Below are 17,509 nucleotides of genomic sequence, written 5' to 3' on the forward strand. Positions count from 1 at the left end.
GGCCGGGCGGGATCCTTCCTGATCAAGAAAGCGGGGGGCACGCACGGGGCATCCGGCCAACCCTCGGAAAACCTCCATTCCGCAACAACCCAATCCCCCCCGCAAGTTCTCTGGACCCTCAACCTGCACGCCCTCCTCTCCCTCTCCCACTTTCTTTCTCTCCCCCCCTTCGTAATCCTCATTCCTCCCTCCTCCTCCTCTTGTCTCTGCTCCTCCTTCCACTCCTCCCCCTCCGTCCTTTCTTCTCCTCCCCTCCCTCATCTCCCAGCATCCCTCTCTCCTGGGTCTTCTTGCTGTGGTGCGGCGCTGTTGGCAAAGCGTGGGCGCAGGCGGCACACAGACGGGAGCACAGATGGGCAGCAAGCTGCGCGAGGCAGCCTGGCACACCTGCTACACACACACACACACACACACACACACACACACTCGGAGCCCACCTTGCCAAACAGTTTGCCCGGTTGTGAGTGGCGCAGCCACACAAATGCATACATCCGTACGCTAATAGATTCACACGAATGCCCATATGTATGCACAGAATTTACAAAAACTGAGCTGCTAAGAGTGTCTTTAATATTTATTCATTTAACCTTCTTTGTTTTTTGTTTTTTTTTTTTTTGTTTTTTTTTTTTTTTTCAAACCGAATAACTCACATTCACACATCTGGCTTAGCTCTATGTGAAATTTATGCATAACAGCAACATAAATCTGGAATATTCCCTTCTCTATTAGATACACTTGAATGAAACGTGCATATGCGAGAAAATACATATGTTTGGAAAAAAAAGAAATAATATCCAATAAAAGAGCGGAGTGAACATCTGTGTGGGATAGCCAGGGGGATTAGGAGGTTTTGGAACATTTTAAGCGCATTAAGGATTAAAAAAAGGTCAGAATGTTTAGCAACATACCGATAAACCTCTTAAGCGAAACCCAATTGGGAGGCTGTACGGCGTGATCCTCTGTTTTGGGGAGGAGAAGAGCAAAGAGGAGGAGGAGGAGGAGAAGAAGGAGGGAGATGGCAGTTGCAATTGTTCCAACAAGGAAGAAAGTCACATGAGTAGAAGCGACACGCGCACAAAAGCAGACACAAATTGATGTGAAAGCGTACTCAGGTGGGACAAAATATATATATATATATTTTGTAAATCTTACGGTGCAGCCAACATCGATCATCGCTCCACATCCAGCTGATACAGTCGCAACATCTTGGCGCCAAAATCACTGCATACATCAAATACTTGGGGTCGACAATACGGAGCAGTGGTGAGTGTGGTACGGAAGTGAAGAAACGAGTCCAAGCGGGTTGGAACAGCTGGCGGAAGTTGTCTGGTGTTCTATGTGACAGAAGAGTCTCCCCTGGGATGAAGGGCAAAGTTGAGAAAACAGCGGTGAGGCCGGCCACGACGGACGGATTCGAGACGGTGGCCCTGAAGAGACAACAGGAAGCAGAAATGAAGATGTTGAGGTTCTCGCTAGGACTGAGCGGGTTGGACAGGATTAGAAATGAGCTCATTAGAGGGACAGCCAAAGTTGGATGTTTTGGAGGCGAGGTTAGAGAGAGCAGACTTCGATGGTTTGAACATGTTCAGAGGCGAGAGAGTCTGAGGAAACTGGTAGGAGGATGGTAAGGATGGAGCTACCAGGGAAGAGAGCGAGAGGAAGACCAAAGAGAAAATTGATGGATGTTGTCAGGGAGGACACGAAGACTTTGGGTGTTAGAGAGGAGGATGCACGAGATAGCTTCAGATGGAAAAAGGAGACACGCTGTGGCGACCCCTAACGGGACAAGCCGAAAGGAAAAGAAGAGGAAGATCGCTGCATGCCTCAGTCACCAGCAAAAAAGCAATATTGGTTCCACATTGAAAATAGTCATTTGTTAATTAATCGTTCATTTTCTACTTGCAATGTCTCATATGTCATGCAAGAGGTGGAGTGTTTTATTGTCTCCATGTTATGCGACGCTGTCGGTGGTAAAGTCTTCAAGATGTCGACGGCAGGCGTGCTGAAATTTGAATCGTGCGATCACGGTCCGCACGATGTCGCTCACGTTTGGTCCAAACGAGTTTAAACAAAGGATCACCGATCCGATCACAAGATGGAACAATGATTGAAATGGATGGCATCACTTGAGTGGCTTCCAGGATGTTTGAGAATTGATTTGAAGATGTGACTGATGACTTTTCAAGCAGCTCCGAGTCACACAAGTGAACTTGAAACTGGCGGCGGCCTCAGGTCCTCGTGTTGATGCGTAGCTCGTGACGTGGCCTTGAAAAAGCTTGTAAACGTGCAAATACAAAATGCAAAAAAAAAAAAAAAAAAATACACTCCTGCATGTTATTCTATTTAATTCAAGAAGTATACTATCGATATTTTATTTTCAGTCTTTTCAGTATCGCATAATTGTTGCATGTCTCTTCAAGATATTGTTGGCGTAACATTGAGAGTTGCACACCAACCACATGATCTCACAAATCGCTTTGCTCGAGGATCTCAGCAGTGTCAATTCCTCTCTCTTCATTTTTCATCTTGACATTCTTGATGAATTTGGGGGGAGTTACAATTGTAGATTTGAGCAGAAAATTCTTCTCTAGCTCTTTCCAGTGACATCTAATCTGGGATCCGCCCCCCCACCGGACCCCCGCCCCTCCTTCAGAGCTTTATTTTTGTGCCGAACGTCTGCCGGCCTCGGGCGCAACACATTCACTTAAACGTCTCACGCCGCCAAAAGCAACAGGTCAATTAGCCGAGCTTCATCTGTAGCTAATAGATGACGTGTCACGGTGTTTGGCGCTTTATTAAAAGACGTGGAAAAAGAAAAAAGCGGGTTGATTTGATTTCGTTTGGGGATCCGCAGCGCGGCCAGTCGTGGCAAGTGGGAAGGCGCAGAGTTATTATTTGGGTCTCATAAAACGACAGGAATGGAAGCGCTCAGGGAGGACCACATGTCACACATGGCAAAAAGGGATTGGGGAGGAAAACGCGCCGCAGATGGAACTGATAAAGGCAAAAGCCGCAGAAATATGTGAGCGTTGACAGTGGGAGGTACAGTAGTTTGTAGAACTTTCTACGCCAGCCAGTCGGGAATGTTGAGCCGCTGTTGAGTCCGCCTGCCGCCCTGCGTGAACGACAATTTTAGACCGCTTATGCTCACCTGTTCGGGCAATTCCGCCAGCGATTGTGTAAATAGCGGAGACGGTAAACGAGCAAGCGGTCCTTATTTATATCCGACTTTTAATGCAATGACAGCTCATCGTAGCGTGACGGGCTTGAACGACGCTGTGGACTGCTTGCCAGTTGAGTCGCAGGCCAGCTGGAAACGAGGCCGTGCCTGAAAGTGCACGGGTGTCAGTTAACGGGACTCGGAACCGCAGATCATCAGGGGTCACGCAGACAATTGGCCAATTTCACTTTACCAAGCCAAATACTTGTTATTTCTTTGCTAACATTGTCGTTTGGTGGTACAATGTCACAGATGTGTCTTGGCTCAAAGTAAGGTTGGAAAATTGCACTAACACTACCGATGTTAAAGAGTGAAACAATATTCATTCATCCATTACCGCTTTTGCGGGTCAGGTCGCGGTGGAAGTAGCTTCAGCAGGGATACCCAGACTTCCCTTTCCCCAGCCACTTCTTCCAGCTCTTCCGGAGGGATCCCGAGGCGTTCCCAAGCCAGCCGAGAGACTTCGTCTCTCCGGCGTGTCCTGGGTCGTCCTCGGGGTCTCTTTCCGGTGGGACGTGCCCGGAACACTTCACCAGGAAGGCGTCCGGGAGGCATCCGAATCAAATGCCCCAGCCACCTCATCTGGCTCCTCTCAATGCGGAAGAGTAGCGGCTCGACACTGAGCTTTTCCCGGATGACCCAGCTTCTCACCCGTAAACCCTGCGGAGAAAACTCATTTTGGCCGCTGATATCCGGGATCTCGTTCTTTGGGTCAACGACCCACAGCTCGTGCCCAAAGGTGAGGGTAGGAACATAGATCGACAGGTACGTTGAGAGCTACGCCTTTCGACTTCTTCACCACAGCGGACCGATCTAAAGTCAGACGCTGCACCGATCCGTCTGTCGATCTCCCGCTTCATTCTTTCCTCACTTGTGAGTAAGAGCCCAAGATACTTGAACTCCTCCACTTGGGGCAGGATCTCATCCCCGACCCGGAGAGGGCACGCCAGCCTTTTCCGACTGAGGACCATAGTCTCAGATTTGGAGGTGCTGATTCTCATCCCAGCCACTTCGCAATTGGCTGCAAATCGCTCCAGTAAGAGCTGGGGATCACGGCTTGATGAAGCCAACAGAAGCACATCATCTGCAAAGAGCAGAGATGCGATGCTGAGGCCACCAAACCGGACACCCTCTGCGCCTAGAAATTCTATCCATAAAAGTTCTGAACAAAATTGGTGACAAAGGGCAGCCTTGGCTTGAAACAAGAGTTTGTGGTAAATTTTGGTAGCCCATTTAATGTATCCTGTATTAATCCACTGCCAAGTAGGCTTGGGCTGGTTACCGGTTTCAAGGTATACCACAGGTTTCAAAATCACTAAAAGTTTCCATCAGCAGTTTTTAGGTCAGGTGGGGGGAGGGAAGGGTGGGTGTGTTGCATTATCAAAGATTGCCCAGCACTGTAGTCACGAAGAATCGACACGACCGCACCCTGCCTCACTGACGCATTCTTGTCTGTCCCACGTGATTTCTTGGGAGGACAAGTATGCAGTATGATTGGCTCCTGCCTAGAACTCAAGCGGTAGTCTTCGTAACGTCACTGGGGTAGAGCGACAAATTGACAAATTCAATGTAACCTTTATTTGTAACACTGTCTTAAAATGAACATTTTCTACCAGCTAGGAGAACTAATATGTCTACAAATGTGAATTAAATACTATCGACTTGCTAGCTAACTAAAGTATTTTATCACTTCATTTGGGCTCTGCAATCGCAAAGTGGAGAAGAACAAAGAAGTGGCCAGTCATTTTTTCTCTCTTTTCTCATTTCCTAATATATCGACAGAGCAAAAATGATTTATATTTTCCCATACACAATTCATACTAATACGTTCTAGGGCTACTATGAAAATGTTTCATTTTTTTGTCATCGACCTGTCAGAACCTGATTACGGCCCATGCCGTGTCACTTTTAGGACTTAATTTCTCAATGCGTCATTGTTTTCGCACTTGTTCCATTCCACCTTTCATATCTGGCTCACGAGTGACTAGAGGCGACACTGCATCGACGGCCCTCTCAGTTATTTTGCGCCGGTCGGGAGAGACCACGCGTGAAGCTGAAAGGTTTGACGTCAGCACTCCAGGTCGAGGGGCGCCCGAGAGGCCTGCGCAGCTCTGATTTGAAATTCCGAGGCCGGCGCTTCTGGGGTCTGCGGCGGCGAGATAAAGGGCCCGCCATTAGGTTTCGATGGGCTGCGGCTGTTATGGACTCGAACTGGCCGAGTCATGATAAACACTCAGCAGATCTCCTGAGTTTCGTTTTCTCAGGCCAGCAGAAGGATCACTGTTTCGCTTTCCAGGGAATTTGATAACCCCTCGTAGCCGTGTAGAGCTACATCTTTATCGCAGCTGGCTAATTCTAGAGGCTAATTGCGGTCTTGGGACCGCGCACACATTAGACACATACGCCTCGGGCTAACCGCGCACGCCGTACACAGATGCGGCTGTGTCTTCCAAGCCGGCGCTTGGACGGTGCGAGAAATGGAGTGTTGACAATATTGTCGAGCCCTGAGGCAAAATACTACACGCCGGTTAAAGTCCAGTGAAGTCGGGTTGTTTTCCCGACAGCTTTCATTGGCACTCGTATGTTTATTCTCGAGTGTTTGTCCGTCTACGAGGGGCTCAATGTATCCGGGGTGCGCACGCAGCCTCGCGTGTCGGGAGCCAGCGCCGTCAGTTACCTGGAATGCGGAGCCGCCGCCAATGCTAAGATGGCTGCCAAGCTCTAAGATGGCTGCCAGGATTACACGCGGCCCGCGATGGGGCGACGGCGACGAGTGAGGGATTCAGCGTGAGAGGGAGCGAGCAGAAAGGGAGATCTCTTTGCTTTTCTGCGCTCTGTCTCTCTGCGGACGGCTTCGTAGGCAGCGAGACGGGCCCGTTATATTTTTTCCCTGCTCACTAAGCTAATCTGCGGCTTAGAGCGGCTGCAAGGCAAGTGCCGCTGGCAGGCGTCTGTGCGCTCTGTTATCACCTACAGCCTGCGGATAAACACCTCCGCTAGCTCGCTTGCTAGCAACTTTGCTCTCGATTGACGTCTGTTAGCATTCACTCCGCCCACAACCAAACTCGGGTGCAAGAGTATGCATTTTTTGGGGTATCTGTAATCTACTTGAGTATATTTCTTCTGAAGACTTTTTACTTTTACTCCCCAGACTTACATCTGTACTTTCTACTCCTGACATGATCAAAAATTGGCTGGTTACTTATTTTAATCGCCACAACAGTACAAAACAAATGGGTAAATTCCAGCGGAGTTGAGGCTTTAAAAAAAAAAAAAAAAAGGAAAAAAAAACAAAAAACGAAAAGCGACATGGAAGAACTTTGGGCAGGGAGAATTAACAACTATGGTGCAACAAATTCGGAGAAGTCAATTATGTATTTCCCATCCGTAGCCTTATCTAAAAGAATTCTTTGTTGCCAGTTACAAGCATGATGTGTCTTTTCCATTCTCGAACGTACTCGCTTCAGGGGTTTAAAAATGATACAATCTGGGCTGGAAAAAAAATAAAAAAATCAAACAGGTGATGTGTATTTTTTAGTTGTTGCCATGAGATTTAGCATATTTTGTTTTGCTCATACAGGACCGATTGTCAATTCAGTTCTGGGAGAATTTAGCTCGCAATGATGTGTCCAATTATTTTTTTTTTCCTTTCAGTATGACGACCCTGCAAGTTAATAAAAAAAAAAAAAAAGAAAACTTTTGGGATTGCCAACTTATCAAAATTGATATAATTATTTTTTAAAAAAATTCTAATTTGAAAAAAAAAATGCATTCAAATACATCTATTCGAATTTACTTTTGCCACCACTCCATATGCACGAATATGTGGACGCGGTCTCACACATGACCATAAAAAAATTAAAAACCTGGACAATGACGAGACGAGGCTCTCTTTTGACGCCGTCGACTCGTTACAAAATCTTTTTTTTTTTTTTAATTTTTTTTTTTTTGCGCCTGCAGCTTCCCCTTCCTAATTTCGTCCCGCTGTTGCCAAGGCCCGCCGCGCGCGGCTCAACGCTCGTGTAAGCGAAGCCGACCGCATTCGTAGGCCGGTCGTAACAGGTGTGCGCAAACGTGCGTGTGTACACAGATTAATATTGCTCGTTGGCCCCCGTGGGGAATAGTTTTCCTGCGACTAAAACGCGCTCTGCCTCAAATCCGCGGGGCGCAGCCAGACTTCTGTGGTCAGCTGTTTTCCAGAGTCTGTTTTTTCCGCGGCGACGAAACAGAAATCAAGAGGAAGAAACAGATTGCAGCGTGCACAAGCTCGTGTGGGTGTGCGAGAGTGTGTGTGTGTGTGTGTGTGTGGTGTGTGTGTTGTACGCGTAAGGTGCTCTCTTTATGCAGACTAAATCCCTACCAGCAAAGAAGGTATTAAATAGGATTAGGGCACGGGATATGATTGCGTAGTTAGATACTTATTGGCATAACAGCACACTGTAAATCATTGCACCTTCACTCAGCGGGGAGACGGGAGCGAGCTTTCCGGGATGCAAAAATGTCACAGCCCCCCCCCCCCCCCCAAAAAAAAAAAAAAAAAGAAAAAGTGTGAGTTTACTAACACATGTACACCATAATTTAGCGCATACTGTTAATTTAGCTTCTTCCCTCTCACACCTCACTTAACACAGACTAATGGATATATGGCTAATAACAGCAGTTTTTATTCAAGAAAATGTGTATAAATACTGACCATTTCTTCCCACGTCTGTTTTTGTGCAGAATCTGGACAATCAGATAGCTCCAGCCAACAGGGGGACACGGACATTAAACCACCGCCCAATGGTAAACGTGCACGCACACTCTCCAAAACACACACTAACGAACATGAGTCATCTCATTTGGAAGAAACTGGGACAGAACGGAATGCAGTACTTGGAAGTAAAATAATATTTGAAACATAACCATCAAATAGTTTCCCCCATTCTCTGTTCGGGTCATTAAAATGAAATCCATTTGAATCACACGCACAAAAAAAAAAAAAAAAAAAACCTCCAATAATGTTACATATAATCTGTACAGCTCAATCTTTTTTTCTCCTCTATCAAACGTGGGAAATTGTGTTACAGTCCGATAAAGCCGAGGTTAAAAATTTTCGGCCAAAGTTTAAAAAGCTACGTTTGATACTACAAAGGCAACGGCGCCCGTCACCCGTAAAGAACACCGTTCCTCCAGTGAAGTATGAGCAGTTCCAAACACCAGACAATTGTTTGCACAAAATGTTACAGGTTCTGTTAGAAAGGAAAACAAATGTCACGAAAAGCCTGCTGGAACATCTGAACTTTTGAGGGGGGCAGATGTGTGCTTACTCCCTTTTAACATGAGACTGAATGTGAATCGTGAACACAGTAACATCCTATTTATAAACGGGTGTGCACATTTCTGCAACCACATTATACCGCTTTTTTTTTTTACGTCCCCTCTCAAAATCATTAAAACGGAATTGTTGATTTCAAAATATTCTGAAATTTCTCAAAGGCGGGCAAAATACAGAGTCTTTCATTTTGTACTCGAATGTTCTAATCAAAGTATTTCTCCCCCCTCCCCCAAAGGACACCTGAGTTTCCAAGACTGCTTCGTCACCTCAGGGGTTTGGAACGTGGCTGAGCTCGTCAGAGTGTCACAGAGTAAGTAGAAAGAACTTTAAAAAAAAAAAACCAAACACGTCAATAGACAAAAATAAATTAGTACTTAAGCGATTGCTGCCAATTTCCAATTTGGATCGACCCCAACATACACCTACATAACCACCCCCACGCATATCCCTGAGTTATGACATTAATATTCCGTCCTTACTCGCTTCGAAATGAAGGGAATGTTCAAAGTATGTCTTGCAGTTGCAAAAGAAATGATCGCACTTTGATTTGGCGCCGCACCAAAATGAAATGTCGTTCCCTGACCTACGCAGCATCACTTCAAAACCTGATATGGATTTGAATGAAGTTGAATTTGGCAAATCCGGCTGACGTACACGCAGATGTGACTTTGACTATGAACTGCTGAGCAGACGTACAAAGCAACAATTACTCGCACGCTATGTTTTATTTACATTCATTGACGCTGTATGATCAACGTCACCTCTCAAAACTACAGTTGCATCCATTTTGATGTTTGGTCGTTGTGTTTATTTTTATTTCCCCCTCCCCCCGGACCCCCACGGCTGACTCATCAGCGCCTGTTGCCACGGCGTCTGGTCCGAACTTCTCATTGGCCGACCTGGACAGCAGTCCCAGCTACTACAACATCAACCAGGTGGCGGTGGGGCGACGCTCCCTCACCTCCCCTCCCTCCACCAGGTACCGTCATCGCCAAGGAGTCCATTTCCGTATTCCGATGACTTTGATTCCGATCCATTAGAATTCTCTCTTGTGTGACCGTGGCCTATCGCCGACTGCACCAGTGTGAAGCGATTGTACAGTGGTGCCTTGAGATGCAAGTTCAATTCGTACCTCAAATCATCTTTCCCCACTAAAACGAATGGAAATGCAATTAATCCCTTCCAGCCTCCCCTCCAAAAAGCTGTTTTTAATGAGAAAAATAGCGCTCTATGAAATGCTATTTTGCAAAACATTTAGTAATGACACAATTAAAAATGAAATGAAAAATGATTGAACCGTTTTTTTGTCACACTTTCTCCTTCAATGCAAATTGCGCCGCTTATTCTAGTGTAGCCCCCGAGGCCACCTGGGGGGCTGGTAACTCAATGCACCACTGTATAATGTCAAAATTATTCAACATATGGGCTCTCGTTCACGTTTCATGTTGTGGACAATCAACCATTTCGTCCTCTTTACCTTTTGTCCTTAACACGCTTATGAACATGCTTCTCTTCCTGTTCGATGTCCACCTCTTTTGCTACTTTTACACTGCGCGGGACACTTGAGTATCAAAGTTTTACAAGAGATGGGGGGGGGGGTTTATTGCCCGGGTGTTAAACGAGGGAATGAGTCTTGAGCCGAAGAAGGGCTTTACAAAGAAACCTGGAATTACTTGACTTGAATTTTAAAAAAGTACACATTTATCCTCATGCTACCATGCCCTTTATTCTGAATAGGACAGATTTTCTAAAATAATTTTTGGATTACAAATAATGTTCTCCAAAGAATAGAAATGTATTCCTTTAATAATGTACTTTTTGTTCTTAAAGAACAATTGTACTCATGTAAGATTTATGCCATCCATCAGCATCATAATTTCTGCAGATTGGAAGGGGTAATGGCTTTGTTTTTGTCTTACTGGCATGCCGATCCCCATTGCATTTAAAAATATATATTTATATAAATACAACATAATAATTGTCATTATCATACTCATTTTTGTGGACCCCCGAGCTACAGCTTGCGGCCCACCAGAAGTCCTCGTGGCACAGTTTGAGAACCAGTCACCTACAAGATTTTCGCTTTTCTGTTGGCAACGGTACCAAAGTACTGCACTAGAAGCCGAAGTTCCAGTAAAGAGTGTAACTTTGGCCCCAAGACTTCAGTCTTCACTTGGTTCTCTTTTGTTTGGTCAAAATGCTCAAATCGGTGCTGTGCAGTGCAAAAGTGCTCTTTGAATCGCTGCTTTTCCTCTTTTGTCCTTCTTTAACTTGCCTTTCCTCTCTTCTCACCTCTTGTCATCTGCCGTCATTTTAGGTCTGAGGTGGAACTGTACGCAAACCTTCCGCGGAGGTAGTTAAAAAACACAAAGACACGCAACTAATGCCGCATTGCACGGGAAAAAAACAAAAAACAAAAAAAAAAACCGCGAAACACAAACACACTTTCTGAATGATCCTTCTTGTATCATTTGTAGTTTTCATACTTCGTACTTTGGTGGTTGTGATTCAAGATTTGTTAGGTACTTGAGCCGAACATTGACGTCGGGAAAGTCTCTTTCGCGACTTCTGAACGTTTTTTTTTTCCCCCGCCACGCCCCCTCGCCAGCTCCACCAAGAGGAAGTCGTTAGACGACAGCGAGATGGAGAGCCCGACAGATGATGTTTTCTATCCCGGACGCTCGCCCGCCGCCAGCTCGTCCCAATCCAGCGCGTGGCCCAATGACATGGACGCAGGTACCGACCCACCGCACCGCACCGCACCGCACCGCAGTCCCCCACAAACTTCCCGACGCTCCCCACATCATCAACGGTGCCTCTGCCTCCGTCTAACGCCTGCCTTTACTCTGACGATGTACACAATCGTGACAACAACAACAAATGCGACACGGACAAAATACAAATACTCTGGTCACCCCTCTGTGACAAAATATCGTGACTGCCGCGTATCCTATTCTTATTGCTCACGGGGCAATATTATTCTAGTTTATCAGGTATCATTTATATCGACAATCGTACTCTGACCCATGACTTTGACTTTTTAACGCGAGTTCAATTTCTGTATTGTCGCTTTTGTCAACGCGGTGCATCCAAGCAATCAAAATATCTAAGATAGTACATTATGTATCTACACATTTTGATTTACTGTACCGTATTTTCCGCACTATAAGCCGCACCTAAAAGCCTTTAATTTTCCCAAAATCTAACGGTGCCCCTTATAATCAGGTGCGCCTTATTTATGGATCGATATTGAGCTTTTAGTGCAGCGCCCTCTGATGGATGCCTAACGTAACCCCAGACTACTGTAGCGTCTATTCTATTTGCCTAATAGTGCGGTGAGCCTTATATATGAAAAAAGTCTTAAAATAGGCCATTCATTGAAGGTGCGCCTTATAGTGCGATAAATACGGTACTTGGAATTCTTTACATCCCCCCCCCCATCTTTAGTAACTTTTATTTTAATGAGCGAACAGTAAGAAAACATGCGGACCAACACGGCACGGAGTTAACGAGGCAACTCGACGCTCTTATTCGCCGACGCCCAGGTCAGTCACCGCCCCCCCCCCTGCAATAAATGGCCCGCCTTTTAAAGTCATACACGCGCAAAGTCACAGATACTACAGTAGAACAGGAGGATGGCGACTCCTAGTGGACAAAAATAATACCTGCACCTCACCTGCACTTTTTTTCAAAATAGAAAAATAAATTATATCCAATTATTTGATTAATCGGTGGGGCAATCAGTGGAATGCAACTTCCTTTCCATTTCCCACCCTGAATGGATTTTTTTTTTTTTTTTTTCTCACGACATTCTGTGTCGCAAGAGTGGCGATCAACGCTAAAATAAATCCCTCCAGACATCATGAAGATTTGCCAATGAATATGAATAGCGCGTTCCCCTCGTTTTGATAGTAAGCCCGGACCGCCACTGTGATCCGCTTTGTACGCGGCGCTCCTCATTAGTTCCGCCCCTCCCGTCCCGCCACCCAGTCAAGCTGCTCGCCGTCTTGATAACTTCTAATGACATAAGTACATGTTCATGATCACAAGCCATGAAACGTAATGCTCACTCTTAACCCCCTCCGCTTCCCCTCCTCATCTCTCTCTCTCTCTCTCTCTCTCTCTCTCTCTCTCTCTCTCTCTCTCTCTCTCTCTCTCTCCGTCATTGTTAACAATACCCTTCTCCACTTTCAGTGCAGCACCATTTGGCCAGTGTGCAGGAGAGGAAGATAAAACATGAAAACGAAGGCGTGCAGTTTCCTTACCATGGTTAGAACATTGATTACCCTTCCATGTTTGATCTTTTACCAGCGCACGCATTCCTCTGTGTATATATCACATCATATTGTCATGTTTGCTTGTTTGTACGTGTTAAATGAAAGGGGGAAACGAGTATTCTTTTGCTGCTGATGTATTCCCCCGTTGAGGTTTTTGCATTCTTTGCCACTCGTGCACAGCTCACCTAAAATGCTTTGCTTTCCCTCCAAAGTTCTGCCTGCCCACCCCTGCCCCATTTTAACCAACAGATGTCACCAGGAAGGGGAAAAAAATGAAAAATAATAAGACACACCAGCAGACACACACACACACACGTACATGACTCAGTGGTGTATAAAGAGACCGCCACGGGTTCCGCGTACCCGCGCACAGATGCCCCTCCGCCGCTCGCCCACTCGACACCCCCTCCGTAGGCAGACGTTCACACGTCGAAACGCCCATGCTTACCGTGCTCCCCGCCCCTGCAGGTGTTCAGGTGCCCGCCTCGCCACCGCCGCTCTGTCTCGCCATCCCTCCCCCTTGGCTCGCAATCCCTCATTAAGACGCTTAGCGTCTGCAGATCAGAGGTGTAAAAGCCTTCCTCCTGCTTCCTTGCGCTCCCTTCCGCCCTCCATCGCCGTCTCCCTTCTGTCTAATTGAAAATGTGTACGGCGGGAAGGGCTCTGGGGAGGGACGTAGCCAAAAAGCGATGGTGAGTTTTAGCCGAGGCTCCGGCTCCACTTAGGTTTAGACGTAATTAAGAGACCGCTCATGAGGGCCGCCGCTGCAGCGCCGGCTGCACGTTTTTGCGCTCCAGAGCCTCGCGTCCCATCCGTTTGTGATTTCTCACTCAATATGGCCTCTCCCTTGCCTGTGCATCTCCGTAAGTGCAGCATGCTGCCTCATGCACCTCCTCATGAGTCTGGAAAATTCCCTCAAATAAACGCATTCTCTCGCAGCCCAGTAGGTGGTTTTAATGATCTTGAGATTTGGCGCCTGTAAAGCTGAAAGTTGGGTTTATAAAGAAAGCGCATCTGTATTAGCAATGTCACCACTATCAGATCTCAGTACAGTACAACCTCGGTTCTCTACCACAATCCGTTCCAGAAGTGATTTGTTCGAAAACCGAATCGACGTTTCCCATTACAATCAATGGAAAAAGAAATAATGCGTTACAAACCTAAAAAAAATTGGCTTTTTAAAGCATTTTTCCTCAGCTTTTCCTGATCATAAACTGCATAGTAGAAGTACGTGTATATTTTGAATACTTTATATAATGAAGTCATTTCAGTAATATATTTATCTTTTGCTTAAAATGTATGCTTTAGTAGTAGAGTAGGCTAGGTTGTGAGTGCATTGCTGTATCTGTAGCGACTCGGCCCCCAGCCTTGTAAACTTTTTTGTAATAGCAAAAGTGCAGAATAACTTTAAACGAGCAATAATGAGGGGGGGAAAAAGCTAAAAAAAAAAACATTTTTTTACAGGAAGTAGCATACAAAAACATTAACTCATTCATGGGCAGGATGGCAATTTTTGGCCTTATTGAGATAAAAAAAAAAGTCTCCTAACAGACCACAATCAAGGAAATAACACTTCTTCTTCATTTGTGGTTAAATTATATGATAACTTTACTCATTTATAATCTCGTCCCAAGAATGGGACGCCGCTCGCGAAAGGTACTTGGGTTTTATTAGAGTAGATCGTCCCGAAAACCAGAATCAGAATCAGATTAAAACACTGAAATATTTGGATAGAATGAAGGATATAATGCGTGAAAATCATGATGTCCCAAAAATGGGACGCTGCTCACGAATGGGATAACTCTCCGAGTTAATGAAATCTTTGAAACAAAACAAAAATGCAGAAATGCTAATGGAACAGAGCATTATTAAAGTTCACAAGAAAACAGCAATGCAAAACTCTCAATTACTGTATCAAATCTCTTTGGTGGCGGTGACTCACGCCCTGGAAGTTCTTTTCTTTTCCATGATCGCGGGTTTAATAGTCCTCAAGAGGAAGAAAAAAACAGTCAGTAAATGGAGCGACCGGGACACGTTTGCGCACAGAGGCTGCGTTATACACGATACCAAAGCGCATCGTGTGTCATCTGGTCTGTTATTTCCGGGTTTTTCGCGGTGCGTCCGAGTACCGATTTGCGTTCAAAAACAGAACGAAAAAAACATGTCAAAATTTTCGTCCGGAAACCGATTTGTTCGAGAACGGCGACGTCTGAGAACCGAGTGTTCACTGTACTGGAAATCATCAACGCTAGCCAAAAATGTCATTTAACAGCACACAGTTCCTTCTAACGTGTATCATCTTCGGCGGATCAGAAACAATATTCATCTCATAACACAAACAAAAACATTTGCAACGAATCATAAAATATATGTCATACTCACCAGAGATTGTGGTTCATAGCTCCAGGTGTCGTTCACTCTTAAAAGTTTAAAAGTTGCCTGTAACTGGTTTTGAACAGAGGGCAGAAAAATGCCGACGTCAGCTCGCTGGACTTTTGAGGATGCTTTTGAAATCGAGTTGGGCAAATCATAAAGTTTGCCTTTGCATCGACCCGGGAGCAGATCTGAAATCTAACATCATAATAAGGTGAATAGAATGTTAAAAATAAATGAATACAATTCAATGAAAGAAATATTAGCATTTAGGCTAATAAAAGAGAATTGAGGGGTGTGGTCCACAAAGGGGGAAGCATTCTAGACGACGCGCAATTTTCCTACCGATCCCACCTGCCAAATTCTTTCTCATCTGGGAATTCTTTTCCAGGTGGGGGAATGTAAACAAACGCAACACACACACACACACAGGTGTGTCTCAGTGTGCGTCCACTCGCATCGCTTTCCTTCCTCTCCTCAAAACCGAAACGGCAACACACACACATCGCCGTCGCGTTCGGACGCACGACCGTAGATTTCCTCGCACAGACACGCACTCGCGCAGCTGAAGCGCGGTCCCAGATGGCGAGCGACTGTGCGTATAGCCTTGGGATCCGCGAGGATGCCGGAGACATCTGCTCAACATGGGCTCGCGGAGGGGGGAGGCGGGGCCCGGAGGGAGTTTGGGGGGTGTCAGGCAGCCAGAACAACCATGATTTCATATTAGCGCCAAATGATTGTTAAATAAATCAAACAGCGGGTGGGCTTCCCCCGCTGCTCCAGCGATACGTTATTTGCTGAGATATGCGAGGCTCGCGGTCCTCGCGAGTTACAATTCCCCCTTCTTTCCTTGACTTGTTCAGCCATCTTTTTTTTTTCTTCTTCTTCTTCTTCTTCTATCGCCTGAAAATTGCACGCACGTGAGCGTATCTGTGCGCTTCAGAGGCGCATCTGGTGGCAGGCCTGTTAGCGCAAAAGAGACAGAAGGGTCATCAGGGGAGCGCTTGATTGGTTGCCAGTGGAACGCCGACGCTTGCCAGGAGAGAACGAGTCCAGTTGTGGCACCGAGCGCACGTGTGAAGCAGATTGGCAGGCGGCTTCGTCTCTGAAGTGCTGAGGCATTTTCCTTTACGTCCTCCCGACGGCGGCGGCGGCGGCGTCGTCTTCAGGGCCCAGATGTCCGTCATCGGCGGATTCCCCCTCTCCCTTATGAGGATTTCTTCTCGTCACCTTCATTCGGTGCTAAACGCATGATTGCTGCTAAACATTCTTCCAAACCTCAAGTTCCCTTTTTTTTCCCTCGTCATGCCCAAACCTTCACCAGTTAAGTCGTCGTTTCTTGTCATTAGCTTCACTGAGGTACATTCTCTGCACCCTTCTAATGTTTTATTTTAGTTTTTTTTTTCCAAAATCTCAACCTATCACCGGCAGATTCATGTTTAACGGTTCACAAATCCACCTCTTGCCTTTGTTTTATGTGAAGCCTACCCCAGCTCTTCACTGGGAAAAACTCACCTGTTTGCAGTTTTTGCGCTCTTTCCGAAATGTCCTAAGACGTCGCAAAACACTGCCAAATCTAAACAGCAATCGGTGTCAGGGAAGTGGTGCCTTGAGCTGTTTATTGCCACTCCTACTTGACGTTTATTGTCATAATAAACATGAAACACGGTAAATTACACACACCACCGCATAACATAGAAGAGTTTAGCTTTCTGCTAACAAACATTGCAAAATGCCATAGAGGGCTAGCAAATAGCATCAGTGTTGTGGTGTTGTAATCATTTAACCCATTCATGGCCAGGGTGGCAATTTTTTTGCCTTATTGAGATAAAAGTCTCCTAACAGGCCACAATCAAGGAAATAACACTTCTTTTTTGTTTGTGGTTAAGTTATATGATAACTTTACTAACTTATAATCTCGTCCCAAAAATGGGACGGTGCCCGCGAGAGGGTACTTGGATTTTTATTAGTAGATCATCCCAAAAAACAGAAACAGATTAAAACAGTTAAATATTTTGATATACTGAAGGATATAATGCGTGAAAATCATGATGTCTCAAAAATGGGATGCTGCCCAAGAATGGGTTATAATATCCATCCATCCATTTTCTTAGCCGGTTATCCACACAAAGGTCGCTGGGAGTGCCGGCGCCTATCCCAGCTGTCACTGGACAGGAGGCGGGGTACACCCTGACCTGGTTGCCAGCCAATCGCAGGGCACATGGAGACAAAACAGCCGCACTCACAATCACACCTACGGGCAATTTGGAGTGTCCAATTAATCTTGCATGTTTTTGGGATGTGGGAGGAAACCGGATTGCC

The 17,509-nt window shown here is 45.9% G+C and overlaps 1 protein-coding gene across 5 annotated transcripts in view; it reads left to right on the forward strand.

The window, feature by feature from the left end:
• Positions 1-17,509, forward strand: part of LOC133505614 (nuclear factor 1 X-type-like) — a 213,783-nt gene that overhangs the window by 168,656 nt on the left and 27,618 nt on the right. For all 5 annotated transcript variants that reach the window (XM_061828813.1, XM_061828817.1, XM_061828811.1 and 2 more), the window contains 5 exons: positions 7,943-8,005; positions 8,773-8,847; positions 9,393-9,516; positions 11,146-11,273; positions 12,732-12,806. In XM_061828813.1, the coding sequence (XP_061684797.1) occupies positions 7,943-8,005; positions 8,773-8,847; positions 9,393-9,516; positions 11,146-11,273; positions 12,732-12,806 (465 nt within the window). The remainder of the gene's footprint in view (positions 1-7,942; positions 8,006-8,772; positions 8,848-9,392; positions 9,517-11,145; positions 11,274-12,731; positions 12,807-17,509) is intronic.

This window comes from Syngnathoides biaculeatus, chromosome 9, assembly GCF_019802595.1.
Source record: "Syngnathoides biaculeatus isolate LvHL_M chromosome 9, ASM1980259v1, whole genome shotgun sequence".
NCBI lineage: Eukaryota > Metazoa > Chordata > Actinopteri > Syngnathiformes > Syngnathidae > Syngnathoides > Syngnathoides biaculeatus.